The sequence below is a fragment of the Carcharodon carcharias genome, chromosome 22, assembly GCF_017639515.1.
Source record: "Carcharodon carcharias isolate sCarCar2 chromosome 22, sCarCar2.pri, whole genome shotgun sequence".
Lineage (NCBI taxonomy): Eukaryota > Metazoa > Chordata > Chondrichthyes > Lamniformes > Lamnidae > Carcharodon > Carcharodon carcharias.
In genome coordinates, this window is record NC_054488.1 from 40,749,194 (window position 1) to 40,767,950 (window position 18,757).

General features: G+C 42.9%; 2 protein-coding genes across 6 annotated transcripts in view; both read right to left on the reverse strand.

Annotated features, from left to right (window-relative positions):
- The window catches only part of rac3a (Rac family small GTPase 3a), a 62,450-nt gene extending 51,614 nt beyond the window's left edge, over positions 1-10,836 (reverse strand). Inside the window, exons 1-2 of one of the 2 annotated variants that reach the window (XM_041216599.1) lie at positions 10,702-10,836; positions 2,998-3,063 (exon numbers count right to left, since the gene is read on the reverse strand). In XM_041216599.1, the coding sequence (XP_041072533.1) occupies positions 2,998-3,063; positions 10,702-10,719 (84 nt within the window). In that variant the 5' untranslated portion in view covers positions 10,720-10,836. The remainder of the gene's footprint in view (positions 1-2,997; positions 3,064-10,701) is intronic. The other variant, XM_041216602.1, reaches the window with a different exon arrangement.
- Positions 10,837-11,196: 360 nt separating this feature from the next.
- lrrc45 (leucine rich repeat containing 45) overlaps positions 11,197-18,757 on the reverse strand; it is a 74,816-nt gene continuing 67,255 nt past the window's right edge. For all 4 annotated transcript variants that reach the window (XM_041217171.1, XM_041217170.1, XM_041217172.1 and 1 more), the window contains 2 exons: positions 13,203-13,350; positions 11,197-12,735 (listed from right to left, as the gene is read on the reverse strand). In XM_041217171.1, coding sequence (XP_041073105.1) covers positions 12,539-12,735; positions 13,203-13,350 — 345 coding nt within the window. In that variant the 3' untranslated portion in view covers positions 11,197-12,538. The remainder of the gene's footprint in view (positions 12,736-13,202; positions 13,351-18,757) is intronic.

Sequence of the window (18,757 nt, forward strand, 5' to 3'; positions counted from 1 at the left end):
TCCAAGAAAAAAAATTGAGAAGGAATATGGTTTGACGCAAGGATTCTCAACTGGGGTCGGCGAGAAGGTTTCAAAAGGTCTGTCTAAAATAACCAGAGAATGTGTAGTAAAAAATAATGTGCGTATATCACAGGCTGAAAGCACACAAGTCAACAAGTTCCCAGATTACATAATGCGCTTTCACTTTAGGCAAGGTGTAATACAACTATCCCTCATTTAGTATTCCTATTGTGTTCCTAAAAAATGTGTTAAATGAATAGGTGCCAAATGAAAATCACTTTCCCCATAATAAACCATGTAATAAGGGTGGGTTATGTTCCTGATCTGTAATTTTGGCATTAAAAACCTGTTGGCTATCTTGAACTAGCCCAAAAATCCTCTTTCAATTCATCACGCTTACTAACTTATCTCCTGCTTGCTGCTTCCAACCCTTGTCCTGTTGCTTGCCGTCCTACTCACTCCGTCCTGATCCTCTCGTTCCCACTCACTGAGTCCCTCCCACCCGTTACTTCCCTTCCACCTGCCAACCTTCTTGCTGCTTCCATCTCCCTGCCTTACTCTCCACCCTGTCCTGACCCTTGCTCTGAGCAAGAGCTTGGGAATGGGGTGACAAGAGAGAAACAGCAAGGGCTTTGGGAGATGGGTGGCAAGCAGGAGGGAGTGAGTGACCAAGGCAGCGAGTAAAGCAGAGGTCTGTGTTCTGTTTAAAAAAAAAGACTGAGCATTTGCAGTTACAATGCAGTTCTTGCACAAACAATAACTACTCCAAAACAGAAACGTGCTAAAGAACGTGCTTTAAACAGGGGATATCTGTACAGTTATTTCAGCAGAAGCGAGATAAATTAAAAAGGACAGGAATATTTGTTGTAAATGCACACAATAAATACCATATATGGGCAAATTTTTAATTCAATCAGCCCTTCAAAATGGCAAAACCCACAGAGCGATGATACAGAACTTCCTTTATGTTCAACCATATTGCTGACAAAATCCAAGAAGGTGGAAGTTTGGGTAGAAAGCAAAACTGTATTAACCCTGCAAAGTAGGAAGACGGCTACTTGAATTTTGCTTCTATTTGTACTGGAAGTGGCGATATATCTCAACCATAATATGTAATATATCTACATGTACTGGTCTAATCAATCTTTGAAACCTTCCAAATTAGAGACATCAAGTATCATGCATGAAATATATAATGGCAAGAAAAGTTAGGATTTTTTGAGCAAAATGCTAAGGAACTATTTGGCACTAAAGCTGTAATGAAATCTACAACTATCACTGACAAACAGCTTGTAGTCTCATCCTACATAGTGGCGCAGAAAATTGCTAAAGCAAAAATTGCATGCAATTGCTAGGCAGTTGAAAATGACAAGTGCCATTGAAATTAAAAGGGAAATACTTGAAGACCAGAAGGCCAAGGAAGAGGGAAGAATACAGATATCAAATGACACTGTCAAAGGCTGGATTGATTTAATGTTAAAAGGCATATTTGTGCAGTGCATTGATCAGCTGCATGACAATGACTTTGTAATATAACTGGGTGAATTTATAGAAATTTCTAAAATGTTTCATTTACTTGCTTATATTTGGAATGTGCGGAATAAGGAAATAAAAGGTGACTTTCTGATTTGAAAAGAGCTCAAGATAACAACAAAGTCAGATGATGCTTTCAAATTGTTAGATAGTTCCATGACTTCAGCAAAAGTCAGCTGGACAAATTGCATCAGGGTCTGCACTGTTGGAGCTGCAGCAATGACTGGAAAGCATTCTGGTGCCATGAAAAAAAACTGCTGCACCCCATGCTATTTGGATATGTTGCTTTATATACTGAAAGGCACATGCTATAAAAGATATTGAATTAGGTATTCAAGGTATTCTCTAACAGAAGTGTGTGCTAATTTTATTAAATTCAAAACAAGAAACTCCAGTGCTTTCCTGTACTTTGGTAAGGAAGTATGTGCTGAGCACAATTCCTTACACATGCATACAAAGGTGAGATGGCTATCTTGAATGCCTAACCCATACATTTCATCTCAGGGCAAAGGTATGCACTTCCTTATCTGATAAGAAACCTGAACTTGCCGAGTTGCTAAAAGATGATGTTTGACTGGTTCAGCTGGGTTACTGCGCAGACATATTCAGTGAAGTGGATCTATTTTACCTTATTTAACCTCTTTCTAGCCCCAGAGAGGATCAGTAAAACACCTCTCCCATTATTCTGTTTGAATCAGCAAGCCCAAAGATTGAGCAGGTCTGACAGCATCTGTGAACAGAAAGACAGAGTTAACATTTTGAGTCCATGGCTCCTCTTCAGAGCTTTGAAGAGTCATATGGACTTGAAACGTTAACTCTATCTTTCGCTCCGCAGATGCTGTCAGACCTGCTGAGTTTTTCCAGTATTTTTTGTTTTTGTTTCAGATTTCCAGCATCTGCAGTATTTTGCCTTTAACCCAAAGATTAAAACTGGTCTTCTAGTCAGAATGGCTCAGTAGCATACATTTTTACTCTGAGCTATTAGAATGGTTGAAAAGTGTTAACATTTCCCTTTGGTGAGCTGCTCCCATGATTTTGCTGGTGATGCTTTACAGCTGGCTGTACAAGGGTGCCTTCTCTCCCTGTTGCAAAGTGGATGGCCTCTCCCTAGCGTCTTTTCAAATCAGAATAACAGATTGACAGCACCGAGCATGGCAAATCACAATCACTGTGACACCCCCATTTACAGTTTTCACGCAGTTCTGTCACAGTTATAAATTCTGAGTTGAATGCTTGCCCTCAAGTAACTATGATCTTGTTGCATGTTGAGAATTTCAGCCATTAATTCAACATGTTTCGTCCATTATTTAGAAACAAAGGAGAAAAAATACTCATTCTCAGTAAATATACAGAGTGCATCATAGTTTGTGCAGCACATTGATTATTGTCTATTAACAATTACTTATGTAACATGTCCTTTTATCTCAGACAATAAACGGTACAAAGTTCCTAAGCAGGGTCTACCTGTGCCACTCTTGCAGAGGACCTGTTGACTATGTTTTGGAAACGATGCTGAAACATTAGTAAATGCTGTAGAAAAAAATCAGAGTGAAGGAATTACTCAGTAATACATTAACATACCATGTTATTGTCATAACACATACTTTGACAGATTCCAACTGAGCATATATATCTGGCTGGCTTAACTTTTGTCAAAATGTAGTCAACTATATTTGAGATGCTACAATTGGTTGAGGCTAAAGGGGGAAGTGTGTGTAAAAAGTAAAAATCAGCTAGATTTACTTTCCCTATTTGAGCTGGAAAATGCACATGCGAGGATGTGAGGTAGACTCAGGGTTAGACAGAGCTGTGTTCCCTTCCCTAGTTAAATGACTCCCTGACACTCAATATCTAAGGTTACACAAAAAAAACCTACACATGGGTGAGGTAGCGGAAGGCTGCAGCTATCTGTAGCCCAACAAGAATTGGTGTTTTCAGTTGAAGAGATGAAGGGGAAAAAGCAGTTGGTGGAGTTGAAGAGGAGGAAGTATGGCCAGGTATAGTTGCTGCAATTTTTTTCAATCTATTGTTTCATCTCCACCTTTTAGCCCATTTCGATCCCTTCCCCCCACTCTACCCCCACAAGGGCCATCTGCCACTAGCTTGTCCTGCTTGCTACCCTTAATGTCCCCATTAGATAATATCACCACCGTCAACACTCCCTTGTCCTTTTGTCTATGACATCTTTGGCAGTCTCTTCTTGGCCTCCACCTATCACTGGCCCCCTATCGAGCTCTACCTGTCCCACCCCCCTCTACCAGCTTATATTTCATCTCATTTCTATATGTCTTAGTTCAGATGAAGGGTCATTCGGACTCGAAATGTCAACTGTGTCCCTCTCCGCAGATGCTGTCAGATCTGCTGAGTTTTTCCAGGTATTTTTGTTTTTGTTCTACATTTGCTGCCCACTGAGTTTGCCAACTCTCATTTTTAAAGTCGCTCTCGTAAACATAGACTGTAAATTAATTGATCAGGGAACAATTCACTCTGATGATATAGGTATTCCAAATGGGATTTTTGACTGTTGCGCACAAACGTACACAGCCAATATTTTACAAAAGAAAAACATAGCTAAGAAAGTTGCCAATTAAGCTGTTTTTCTGTACAGCCAGCTTTTAAAAATTGGGCTGAAAATTAGAAGTAAGTGCTGCATTAAATTCCAGTAGCAAATGAGATAGAGGTAGACTATAATCTGATGGGTTACATCTTGGCCTCCTCCTGAGGTCCCCAGCATCACAAATGCCAGTCTTTAGTCAATCCAAATTACTACACACATCAAGAAAGGGCTGAAGGCCCTGGATATTGCAAAAGCTATGGGTCCTGACAACATCCCAACTGTAGTACCCAAAACTTGTGCTCCAGAACCAGTCACGCCCCTACCTAAACTTTTCTAGTACAGCTACAACACTTCCATCTACAGGACAATGTGGAAAATTGCCCAGGTATGTCCTGTCCACAAAAATAGTCAGCCAACTGATGGAAGGTATCATTGACAGTGCCTTCAAGAAGCAGTCACTCAGCATAACCTGCTTAAAGAGTTCTGCCAAAGGCACTTTGCTCCAAACCTCATTACAGCCTTGGTCCAAACATGGACAAAAGAGCTGAATTCTAAGGGCAAGTTGAGAGTGACTGCCCTTGTTATCAAGGCAGCATTTGATTGAGTGGAGCCCTAGCAAAGTTGAAGTAAATGGAAATCAGGGCAAAAAGCTCCATTGTTGGATTCATATTTGGCACAATGGAAGATGGTTGTAGTTGTTGGAGATCAATCATATGAGTCCCAGGACTTCGCTGCAGGAGTTCTTCAGGGCAGTGTCCTGTGACCAACCATCTTCAGTAACTTCAATAATAACCTTCCCTCCATCATAAGGTCAGAAGTGATCAGGGAACAATTCACTCTGATGATATAGATATCCCAAATGGGATTTTTGACTGTTGCGCACAAATGTACACAGCCAATATTCTACAAAAGAAAAACATAGCTAAGAAAGTTGCCAATTAAGCAGTTTTTCTGTACAACCAGCTTTTAAAAATTGGGCTGAAAATTAGAAGTGAGTGCTGCATTAAATTCCAGTAGCAAATGAGATAGAGGTAGACTATAATTTGATAGTTGATTTGTTTTGAGACTATTTGAGACTACCTAGTTCATGCCCATATGTAGCAAGACCTGGACAACATTCAGGCTGCAAGTAGCACTCATGACACAAGTGCCAGGTACCTCCAACAAGAGGGAATCTAATGTTAGGAGCCCTATAGAGACCAATAACTCTAAAGAAATTCAAAGGACAACAATAATGCTTAACATTTTAAGACTTTAACTGTAACAGCTTGAAAGCACTATTGACTAACTACTATTTTTGTGGGTAACCTATATTTAAGTACAATAACTTTCACCTTTTACCTTTAATACAACCAACATACCAACTTCACAGGTATGCTTTACACTGTCCCTTAAGTAGACATTTGATATCCCCACCCAAACGCCACCCCCGCCCCCCCCACCACACACACACACACACACACACACACACACACACACACACACACACACACACACACACACACACACACACACCTTAAACCAGCTTATATTTCACCCCTTTCTTGGATTCACTCAAGTTCTGTCGAAGGGTCATGAGGACTCGAAACGTCAACTCTTTTCTTCTCCGCCGATGCTGCCAGACCTGCTGAGTTTTTCCAGGTAATTCTGTTTTTGTATTTGATTTTCCTGGTCCAGTCCGAAGTGGTTCTTAGCTCCTGAGGATTTACTTCCATTCCTTTCCCAGCCTGATAACTTTTAAGTGAAAAGTCTTTCATGGTGAGGGCTTTTCCTGGTGATTCGCCTTTGAGTGCAAGCTAGGTGAATCTTCCAGCTTGTTTCAAATCCTCAAGAATTTGGTCTTTTCCAATCTGAATATAAGCTCCTACCTGGATTCCTGCACAGTGAACTTTAGATGTTTTCAGCTTCTACCTGTTCCCTCTCTCCCAGCTCCTGGCAGACCAAGTTGTCTGCACGTTTCCAGGATATCTTACAAACCCTTCCCCTCTCAAAGCCCATCTCCAAAGAAATGTGAATCTCACAGGCCTTGTATCCAGGTAGAAATGCTGATTAGCTTTTCTTTACACCCCTACTCCATTCTATCTTGGGAATTAAAAGGGCCGTTTAAAGGAAATCTTTTTACAATCTGCCATTCTCAACACATTCCTGGGACTGGGGACTACCAGTCTAACCACTGTAACCCAGATGCTGCTTCCATTGCCTCCAACTGTGAACACCTTATACCTTCTTCCTTGCAAAACAATCAGCCCCTTTACCCAGGTCCGTTGACAGGCAGACTTCAGAAGGGGTCACATGACCTCCTTCATTTTACCCTAAATTAAAGACACACTCCTAAAACAATCTTGCAAGTAAAAGCAAAATACTGCGGATGCTGGTAATCCGAAATAAAAACAGAAAATGCTGGAAAAAATCAGCAGTCTGGCAACATATGTGGAGAAAGGAAAACAGAGTTAACGTTTTGAGTTAAATACGATTTCTTCAACCAAAGAAGTTGTACTGGACTCGAAACACTAACAATCTTATAAACCTCATAACGGTAACATTAACCATCTCCCCATGACATTCAATGGCATTACCATTGTGAAGTCCTCCACTACCAACATCTAGAGGGTTACTATTGACCAGAAACTGAATCAGACCAGCCATATAAATACTGTGGCTACAAGAGCAGGTCAAAGGCTGGGAATTGTACGGCGAGTAACTCACTTCCAGCCCCCGCCACCTCCCCCCAACCCAAAGCCTGGTCACTATCTACAATGCGTAAGTCAGTGTGATGGAATACTTTCCACTTGCCTGGATGATTGCAGCTCCAGCAATACTCAAAAAGCTTGATACCATCCAAGGTAAAGCAATCCACTTGATCGGCACCCCATCCACTACCTTAAACATTTATTCTGTCCACCATTGGCGCACAGTGTTAGCAGTTTGTACCATTTAGAAAGTGCACAGCAGCCACTCACTCACTAAGCATCCTTTGACAGCAACTTGCAAACCTACAACCTCTGCCACCTAGAAGGACAAGGGCAATGTGACACGAGAAGATCACCTCCTGCAATTTCCTCTTCAAGACCATAAGACCATAAGACATAGGAGCAGAAATTAGGCCATTTGGCCCATTGAGTCTGCTCTGCCATTCAATCACGGCTGATAAGTTTCTCAACCCCATTCTCCCGCCTTCTCCCCGTAACCTTTGATCCCCTTACCAATCAGCAACGCTCACATCCCATTAAAGAATAAAAAAATTCTACTGTACTGACAATGAAAATGTCTAACACAGGCAAGGTGCCTGTGGCTAATCTGTAAACATCAAAACATTGTCCAGAAAATGAAAAGGGAGAAACCAATCCTGAAATCTGGTTTGCCTCCTAAGTCTATGTCAATCTTTCCTGTACTCCCTGATTAAATTTCTCCAATCAGGTTTCATCCTTGCCACACCAAAATAAGCCTAACCATAGTCACAAAATTGATTTTGTAAATAGTGGGTTATCCTCCCCAATCTCCTTGATCTCTATAAAAAGCCTTTGATAAGATTATCCAACTCATTAGTACTGCCCCCACTAAATTCCACTCTATCCAATCATGGTCAAAAGCTCTCCAAGCAATGGCTTCTCTTCCTAACTCCTTGCTGTTATCCCAGGAATTGCCCAAGGATCTATCCTCATGTACATGCTGTCCCAACTTGACATTACCTGTAAACATTGGCCGGTGGGGGGAGAATCAGGTTCTACATGTATGCTGATAAAACCGAGCTCTGCTTCACCATCATCTCTTTCAACCCCTCCACTGGCTTTGAGTTGTCTGATTATTTGTCCAATATCTGGTTTTGGACGAAACACAACTTCTTCCAGCTAAATATTGGATGACCGAAGCAATTGTTTTCTAACTCTGTACCCTTGCCAACAATTCTATAGCCCTCTACAGCAACCATCTCAGGTTTACCCAGACTGTTTGCAACCTTGACTTAATATTCAATCTCTAACTGAATTTATGACCTCATATCCTGTCCATTACAAAGACACTGCTTCAAAGACTGATATCAAAGTCTGTAAATTTACACAATAAAATGATGCAGAAATTAGAAAACATATTGGAAAAAACCCTCCACCTCTGTAATAACATGCAGCCCAATTGCTGCTGAAACCTTCATCGATGTCCATGTCATTCCAGACACAATTATTCCAATGCACTGACTCATTTCGCATTCTCCATTGTCTGAAAACTTCCAAGAACAGAATCTTCAGTTCATCCAAATGTATCCTATTCTGCACCAAGTTCCATTCACCAATCATCCATCATTACTGACCTACATTGGCCCCCGTTCCCCCAATACTTCTAATTTTAAATTCTCATCCTTATGTTCAAATCTTTCCATGCCTCTTACATTCTCATCTCTCCTAGTTCTTCTAGTCCTAACACCCCACCTCCCACATGTCTAACCTTTGTTCCTTGGATTTTGGCTCATTGCATCACTTCCACCCCAAGACACACCATCTTAGAGCTGTCTTAGCCCCACAAATGAGATTTCCTCCTGAAACAGCTTCTGTACCTCTTTCTTTTTTAAGGAGAATATGAAAAGAGGAAAGACATTCTCTTTGACCAAGCCTTAGAATCATAGAAAAGTTACGGTGCAGAAAGATGCCATTAGTCCAGTGTGCCTGCGCCGACCAAAAAAAAGAGAAAAAAGAAACTAGCTGCTCATTTTTAACTCCACTTTCCAGCACCTGGCCCATAGCCTTGCAGGTTACGGCACTTCAGGTGCAGATCCAGGTACCTTTTAAATGAGTTGAGTGTTTCAGCATCAAACACCAATTTAAGCAGTGAATTTCAGACGCCCATACCTTCTGGGTGAAAAAGTTTTTCATGTCCCCTCCAATCCTTCTACCAATCACCTTAAATCTATGCCCCCTGGTAATTGATGCCTCAGCTAGGGGAAACAGGATCTTTCCTGTCTGCACTATCTAGGCCCCTCAATTTTGTACACCTCAATTAGGTTACTCTTCTGTTCTAAGGAAAACAATCACAGCCTATCCAATCTTTCCTCAGAGTTGCAATTTTCAAGCTCTGGCAACATTTTTGTAAATCTCCTCTGTACTCTCTGCAGAGTAATCATGTCCTTCCTGTAACGTAGTGACCAGAACTGTACAAAAAAATTCCAGCTGTGGCCTAACCAGCGATTTATACAATTCCATCATTACACCCTAAGGTATTCAATACCTTGTCCAATAAAGGAAAGTATTCCATATGCTTTCTTTACCACCTTATCCACCTGTCCTGCCACCTTCAGGGGCCTGTGGATATGCACTCCAAGTTCTCTCACTTCCTCAGCCCCTCTCAATATCCTCCCGTTTATTGAGTACCCTTGCTTTGTTTGCCGTCCCCAAATGCATTACCTCTCACTTTTCTGGACTGAATTCCATTTGCCACTTCCCATCCACTTTGGCCAGACCTCCTAATGACTCCTAAACATGATGGTCTTACCAAAGAAATTCATTCACCTGGCTCAGGACCTGTGCAACAACACCACCACAATCATGATCACAGAGGGTGAGGGGGCACAGACCTGAACCAATCCACATAAGGCCCATTAAGAAAAGCGGCCTCCTTTCAACACTGTTGTGCGATAGCTCCAAGGACCCATTGGCATGCTTGCTGGAGAATGCCAACATAGCTGCAGAACAGAACAATCAACTGCTCATTGCTGGCTTTCACTGATGACAAAGCACTGTTCAGTGACTCCCTTGCTGGAATAGTAAAGAACCTGAAGATCATTCAGTCATTCTGCAAAAATACAGGATTCAAAATCAATGCCAAAAGACACTTCACAAATAAAGGGAAGAATTTCTTATAAATTCATGAAAGGACCTAAGTGCATAAATGGCAGGCCTGTAAACAAAATTTTTCTACAGGAAAACAGAAAAGTACTTGGATGCCCTTACAGACCCATGGGCTGGGGATACAGGACAAATGGCACCCAAGCTTAGTTTTTTGATTACAAGTCAGACTGATGGAATGAAAACCAACTCCGAAGTTTTAGATCCTGAAAATGCACATAATCAAGGATTCACTATCATTTAATCCTAACTGAGGAATCCCAGAACACAGTATCAAGAACTTGACAGCACAAGGAAGTTGGCAAAGGAGATTCTGCATCTCCCAGTATTTTTGTACATTAAATATAAATTCAAGCTGCTGCTGCTATTACACAATTATCAAACAACAAACTTAGTGAAGTGGACAGAAGTTATCTGTCGCAGTTAACTTCAGGGTACTGCACACTCAAGAAGACATAGGAATATTAAGCACTGTGGAGGCAGAAGTTAGTCATGATCCACTAAGAATTTGTTGGATAATTTCAGTGTAACCGTGGATTAAGAGTGGCGTTAGACTGTTTTCTCAAGGAAATGTGTGTGTAACTGATTTAACTCCAGTTTTATGCCGAAACATCACTGCCCAAATTGCATCAATCATTTGAGAGATAGATCTGCTAAAACTCTGAGCTCATTTACACAAGTCCACTCCATGCTATATGAAGCCTACATGAATTTCCGATACAAATAATGTCGTAGCGTAAATTTAAGCTCAAAGTTAGGTGCAAAACAGCCCGAAATTACCTGATCTTGGCATATCATCTACCTCATTAGCCAACTCTTACAAGATCCTAGGATGTAGTCCATCGGGACCCAGATGCTTGCCAGCCTGCAGCTCCATCAATTTGCTCAGTACCATTTCCCTAGTGATTTCAATTTCACCAAGTTCCTCTCTCCCGTTCACCTCCTGGTTTGCAGCTATTACTGGAGTGTTTTTTGTATCCTCTACAGTGAACACATAAGCAAAATATTTGTTCATTTCTTCCGCCATTTTCTTATTATCTACTATTAACTCCACACTCTCACTCTAGAGGACCAACACTCACTTTACTTACTCTTTTCCTTTTCAGGTACCTGTAGAAACTCTTGCTATCCATTTTTACATTTCTAGCTAGCTTCCTCTCATACTGTAATTTCTTTCTCCCGATTAACCTTTTAGCCATTCTCTGCCGGTTTTTATATTCTGTCCAATCACTCATCTTTGCGGAGTTGTATGCTTTTTCCTTAAGTTTGATGCTTTCCTTAACTTCTTTAGTTAACCACGGATGGTGGGTCCTCCCCTTAGAATTTTTCTTTATAGTAGGAATGTACTTAATCTGAATATTCTGAAACATCCCAGTGGGCGTGTTCCTGTTCTGAATAAAAATGGAAAAAATCACCGACTGGTTCCCCACCTGGATGTCAGCCTGATTGGCTGAACTGACTTCCATTCGGGGAGGGAGCAGCCTGGAAGGGACTGTGGGACCTTGTAAGTCCACACTCAGGATTAATTGGACCTGGGGTCCAGTGGAGTGGGGGGAGAATTGTGGCCTTGTGGGGAAAGTCACAAGCTTCTTTGGGAATTTCTGGGAGAGATCTGTTGGGTCAGGGTGTCCGATTGCAGCTAATTATCCAGGCAAGGTCGCTGGATCCAGCATTTAGGTGAAAAGGCACTTACCTCCTGGATCTGACAGTACTCATTTGGATTTATTTGCTGGTTTACCTGGTTATCCACTATTGCATTCAAGTAGTGACTACGAATCAGCAATGCAGACTTATTATAATATTTGAAGTGCCAACAAATCTTCTTGGGACAGGCTGATCACTGGTCCCAGGCCCAACTCTGTTAAAACCAAAAGTGTCAGGGTTGGCATCAAGATTCAGATTTTGAACATTTAACTTCACGAACGACCAAAACCTGCCTTTTTTTTTATAAAGTTGAAATGCCCCCACAATATTTTACCACCATATGAAATTCAGTGAAAATTAATCAGTAAATTACAAAAAGTGTGGATTTCAAATTCTGACTTTGGGACATCGAAACAAATTATCCTCATTCTCACAAACTGTATTTGGTTTAGCAAATGGAGATAAAATTTAGCATCAGGCTTAATTAAATGTGTAGCCCATTTTAAATACACAGAACATAAAAATAAAATTAACCAGTCTAGGTTTGCACATCATTTTAGCCAGCCAACTGTTTAAACTGCCTATGAATCCAACTAATCTACAACTGTCCACAAACAAAACCATAATAAAAAAACATATTTGCAATTATGTAAATCAATTAAGAAATATGCTAAAAGACAATTTTCAGGCCTGTATTCTTTCTCAGGCTTTACAGCATCAGGGCTCTCAAAATTTCAGTTCTGCTCATTAAGATATCTAATTTAGAAGTCATTGTGTATAAATTGTGCATCACGTATTTGCCGGTATCATTCTATCCCTGCAGTTTGACTTTACCTACATCAAGGCTTTATTTTTTCCTCTGAAATGCATCATTTTCATTCTGCCTTCAATTTTGCACCACTTTGTAATCTGAAAATTGGAAAACATCTGCCTCTCTATACTAGTTGCCCACATTTCTTGTTGCTGTAAAATTTCATTTCTTTGTACACTGAGCACCAAGGGGAGAACCCTGTACATAGGAAAGTATCGCATTATGTAGAAAGCTAGCTCGTTGTGCTTCATCCTCTTTCATTCGCATAATCTCGTTATCCTTCAGTCGGACTTTTTCCAATAAGGAACTAATTTCACTCTCTTTATCCAAAATGGCATCTCGGTGGGTACTTGACTGTACTGTAATAAAACAACAGAATTTTATTTTCAGTAAAATCATGGGCTTGGGACTCATTGAACAAAACAATATTTCAGGCAGAGTTGAAGAGAGCGATCACTGCTTACAAAAATTTCAGTTCCAAATTAGACTACTCTTTTTCAGGACTGATAGGATGTTAACTTTCCATTTACTTTCTAGGTCTTACTTGGTGATAATGAAAAGATAACACATAGATCAACTGACTGTCAGCCAGCTGTACCATTTCTATTATATTCATTGTGTTTTTAGTTAATGGATGTTGATGATTTAATCATGATGCTAAAATTAACCCAATATATTCAAATAGTTGAAATACATCTGCTTTACATACTTGTGGTTTCTTTAGGCAAATAATCAATGTAGTCATATTGTACTTAAGTGTTCAGCTGAAAAAAATATTTTTGACAGGTTTCACAGTTAACGAGGCAAATATTTCTTGCTTGCATACCTTTCAGTTGCCTCTCTAGGGCTGAAATCTTCTCTTTGAGCCCTTCCTGTGCAATTCGCTCTGCTTGCAGATGGCCAACTTGTTCCTGGAGTTCTACGCGGACATTATTCACTTCTGCAACCTTCTCTTGGTCCTTACTGGATAACTCCTGAATGTGAAGATTTCAGTATTAGAATTTAACATTTAGATTGTATTTCATAGAAATGAATGAGGATAGATACAGATCTTTTGAAGTGAACATGGAGCATGCACAGCATGTTCTCCAGGCATCGTTAGGGTTAGAAAATTCACTTAAGGCCAAAATGATTTAGCATTAAAATGGATAGGAAGGGGAAGTAACAGATGTGAAGCTTTTTTCTCTTGGATTGATGAGCTTGAGATGGGCTGAATGGCTGCCCTGATCCACATTTACCTTGTAATATTGTATCAAAATGTGTAGGCCCTTAGGTATTTGATGAACATTTGGAAAGAAGGTTCTAAGAAGACTATCTTTCCCAATCACTAGCTAGGTCTCTTCTCAGGGAACCAAAGGCCAGATTTTTCCGTTTGATTGGCGGGGGGGCACAACCGACTCGACAGCAGGTGGGCAGCTGATTGCTGCCACCGAAACAGGCTGCGCCACCATTTTCCACGGGTTTTGGCCCGCCCAGCGGGTTAGCGACTCCCGTGGAGAACAGGAAAATAGTCGTGGGGGCAGGTGGCCTCAGACTGCTGGTTCCAATGGGGAACTGGCAGTCTGTATAAAGAGTGGCCAGGCAGCCTGCTTGAGGCAGTGCACCATGGCCACTTGGGGAGCTGAGGGAGGAGCATGAGCAGGAGGAGGGGGGCAGGCTGCAGGAGAGGCCAGTGGGGGGGGCCACTGTGCCCCTCGATTCTCCGATGCATGCCTTGCTGTCCTCCTCCAAGGAGGTTTCCAACCGTGTTGTATCCGGAGGATGGGAGGAGGAGGGCCCCCTATGTCACCAGCCAGGCGTGGGAGGAGGTTGGTGACACTGTGAGCGCCCGTGATTATGTGCGGCACACTGGCACCCAGTGCCGCAAAAGATTCAATGATTTGCTGCGCTCTGGAAGGATGAGTACCATGTCGGCCTTGGCCATTTGACCCATAAGCCTTAGCTTTTGAGCACCCCCCCCACCCATCTTGCTGTCGTTACTGCATTGGGCATTTGGCGCACGCTGGGTGGGCAAACGGGTACTGACCATGCTTGCATCAGCCTTAGAAGTTGAGGAGAAGACGGGTTATCCCCACAGCATATGTTGGTGTTTGTCACATTTGAGTAGTCTGGGGGAACCTGCAAGGGAGGCAGCTAGACACATACTCAGAACTCCAACACGTCATATTGATGGTGATGCGATGGTGCAAGGGATGCCTCAAGGTGTCATGGCCAAGTGCCATCTGCTGGCCTCGGCGCCACACTTAGTTGCGCCTCCTTGCCAGAGGACTGGAGTGCCAGAGGACTGGGGGTGAGCATGCCCTGCTCCAGCGCCTCACAACATTTGAGCAGCAGGCCATGGAGCTGGGGAGGAGGCAGGAGACGGCGAGGCTGGAGTCCAGCGGCCAGGTATTTGAGATCCACAGTCCCATCCACTCTGTCTGCCCACCATCCAAACCACTGATGGTTGCTGCAATTGTTAATGCTGCAACACAGCTCATTCACTGACTGAGACTCTCTGATGTGTGGGTCATACACAAAGGTCCCTTGTCCCCTTGAGGATTCGAGTCTCCACCACCTTCCAAAGTCACCTTATGCCATTTGTGACCACTATCACCATGGCCTAACATGCCATAGCATCGTTGCTGCGCAGCCAAAACCTTATTGCATCTTAGGGGGTTTGGGACCTCCACCACCCTTTCAGCCAGTGCGATCCACATTACTCTGTCCAAAAGGTCCTCAACACCTCAGCTGTGAACCACATGGCACTCAACTTAAATAAATGCCACCACATTACTCATCCCTGCGTCAAGGGGCAATGTTGCCCTCTGCCCACCCGGTCTATGCCCCTCCTAACGGTATGAAGATCAATAATGTGACCTCACAACCTCCTGTGATCCATGGCAAATGTCACAAGTGTTTGTGATGTTTCCTCAGTACCGCAACTATCCAGGCCAGCATGCATCCAGCTCAGGTACCTCTGCACTCTCCCCACTCCAATGGTACATAACATGCCATATGGCATTCCTGAGGCCATCTGACCAGCCTGTCTGCATCAGCGTCTATTGGTTGGGGCTCCTCTTGACTCTCTTCCACCCCATCAATGTTCGTCTCCTTAGGGTCTTGAAGGGTGAGTGACTAATGAGGCTGGGGGTGGGGGGAGGGGGTGGGGATGAAAGATTTAACTGACTGCACGCTAACTGATGCACTGTTAATTTCAGCATCACCACCAGATTGCTGTGCCTAGAGACACCGCAGCCCATCCTCCACACCTGAGGCCCAACACGTGCAATTTACGGCAAATTATTTCAGCCAGCCAGGCACCAACACATACACAAACACCTTGGTGGGGAATTTACCATAGGCTAGTGTCCCAGGTCACAGTGAAGAGGGCACTTCATAATCGCTGGAGATGGTAGGGACAGAGAATTCAGATGGCGCCAGCAGCCGGAGGGCTGCAGGGGATGAGGCACATGCTGAGTCCAGCACTGATGATGTGCCTCTGGAGTTGTCACCAATGCAGCAGCTGCAAGACAAGTGGCAGGAAGCGCGTTTGCATCTGGCAGGTTATGCTTCAGTTGGTTTCTGCGATGGACACGGGGGAAGCCAGCAATGGCTGTGAATCGTCTGCCTTGCTGTGCCTGATTTGCCTGGTCGCAGCGGAAGTGGATGAAGGTCAATACCCGTCTGAACAGAGCGTCTGTAACCTGCTTGACCTGATTGGGAGACACTGCAAAGATCACCCACCGAGCCCTGTAAGGAGCCAGAGGCATAGAAGTGGAGGGCAACTGTGAGCTTCAGAGCCGCTGGTTTGGGGTGTTCACCCACACAGTTAGGAGATATCTCAGGGCCAATCATCTGACAGGTATAGCTGACTGTCTCCCTTGAGAGTTGGCGGCTCCTTCGGCCCTGCACCTCAGTAATATTGAGGTAGCTGCTTTGCCGCCTGTATACCCTGGCAGGATAGTGGCACCTTGCACCTTGGACAACCTCTTGGCCCTGCATCCTTTGTGCCTGTGCCTGGCCTCTCAAAGGTGGCTCCCCTGGAGGCTGATAGTTCAATCCTGGCCTCCTCTCTATTCTCTCTCTTCCTTCCTCCTCACAGGTGCTGCCTCCAGTGGAGATGTCAGAACCCATATCCCCAGGCTAAATGGAGGCCTCCGGAAAGCTGCAGGCCCAAGAAAGATTACTGTCTGCAGACTGGTTTCAAAGTACACAAAAAGCATTTGAAATTTGACGTGAACTGCTAACAACCAAACAGGCAACTTTAAAACACTTCCTGCAATTGAAACTTCGTGGAAAATGTGAACAACCCGAGTCCACATATCCTGCTAGTGTAGGAGTTTTATTAAAAAAAATCTCCTACCTGCCTGCCCGTTGGGCCCGTGCGCTGACCCGAAGTTCGCACGGGCCCCTCAAAATCCTGGACAATTGGCAAGTTAAGGGCTTTAACAGAGCCTTCAATTAATGGCAGGCGAGTGTCCCGCTGCTGAGCGCACCTGCTGACTGAAATATCGTGATGCCGCGCGCTAACGTCGGGACTCTCACGCGATATTTTAAGTGCTGACATGTGGGCTCCGCCACCCACATGTCAGCTGGAAAATTCTGCCCAAAGCAAATCTGCGGTGTGTTCCAGGCAAAACTGAGGAAATTTCTCCCTGAACACAATAAACAAAACTCTAGGTCAGATCAACAGGCATGCATAATTACAATTTCTCCCACACTCCATACAGATAGGCCATTAAGATAGTCAGAGTCTGCTGCAGCCATTTCCATCCATCAGGCAAATCCCAAAAATCACAGACTTGCTACTGTAGCTTATCTTCCACATTATTGAATCATTCCATCTGTTAAAGGAATTTTGCATCACACACTTAAAATTTAGAATGTTATGCAGTTCACTGCTTCTCTGGATAGGCTAGTCCACATATTCACCACCACTTACATGAACCAAATTTTAATGCATGTGTGCCATGTTAGGGAAACCATTTGTTATATCGGAAATTACTTAATTTATTTATCGAGTTAAACCACTCGATTGGTTGAGTTTAAAAACACTGTCAGCAGCATTAAAAAAAGACTTAAGCAACAGCTTCTAAGTTGGCAGAATTTGCATAATTTTTCCCTATAAATTGCAAAGCCATTAAGACAGAGTTGAGCTATCTAGAAGAACCCATCAGACATTCACATTAGAGGAATGCAAATGGCCCATCTCCTAACACATTCACAAAACATCCAGATAGCACTTGTGTATTCAGCTGTGTGTGGAACAAGCCATTGGGCGCAATCAATCTGGACAATGGACCCTGGCTGAGAAGTGAACTCTTCCAGCTGTAATCTAATCATTTCCAAACCATGAACTTGGAATCAACTTGCTATGCCCACATTTGGGTAACTGGTCAGTTGCTGAGAAGAGATCATGTGACGAGCCAACGAACCCTCTTTTCTGTTTTAAGAAACTGCTTTTTCCCAAGCTACAAAATAGAAGGAGGAGAGACATCAAAGAGGGTCGACCCTCAGTCTCTCTCTCTCCATCCACCTGCAAGCTTGATCCCTACCTGTTGTTTGATCAACTATATGCTGTGAGCAGCATCTACACACCAATCCTGATTCTGCTGACTCCAGGTAACCAAACAGAAGTCGCCCGTCAACATCTTTAAATCGTCTCGCTGCAGAATTCAGAGACCATCAGGCCCAGTCTGAAACCATCCAAGGCAATCTACTGGGTCTATATGCAACCAAAGATTTTTTTGGATTTTGAAACTCCTTAACCTATCCTTCCACTCTAATTTACTTGCATGTGCATGTGAGAGAACTCTAAGTATGTTTGTGAGAGAGTCAGCGCATTTTTATTATTTTTATCTAGATTGGGTATTAAGTACAATACTATTCTCATTTTAAAAACTTACAAGAAAACGTGTGTGTGTATTTTACAGTCAAAGCACTTAAATTGTTAAACACTCACTGAATTGGCAAATGTACTCTTTTAAAAAAAAACTTGCAGTCAAATGAGGTGTAGAAAGGTGGGGGGGGAGAGAGAGAGAGAGAGAGAGAAGGGGACACCATTCTACCACTTCTCACCTGACCGCCATAGCCTTTTCCTTCAAAGCTTGAGCCATGTAATTCACTGGGGCAATGGTACTTAGCAAGGTGTTGGAACTGTGGGCTGACAAGTCCCTATGCCCAGATGGACTTCATCCTGAAGTGGCTAGAGAAATAGTTAATGCATTGGTCTTAATTTTCCAAAATTCACTAGATTTGGGGAAGGTTCAATTAGACTGGAAAATAGCTAATATAATTCCTTTATTCAAAAAGGGAGGGAGACAGAAAGCAGGAAACTGCAGGCCCGTTAGCTTAACATCTGTCATAAGGAAAACGTTAGAAGCTATTATTAAAGACATT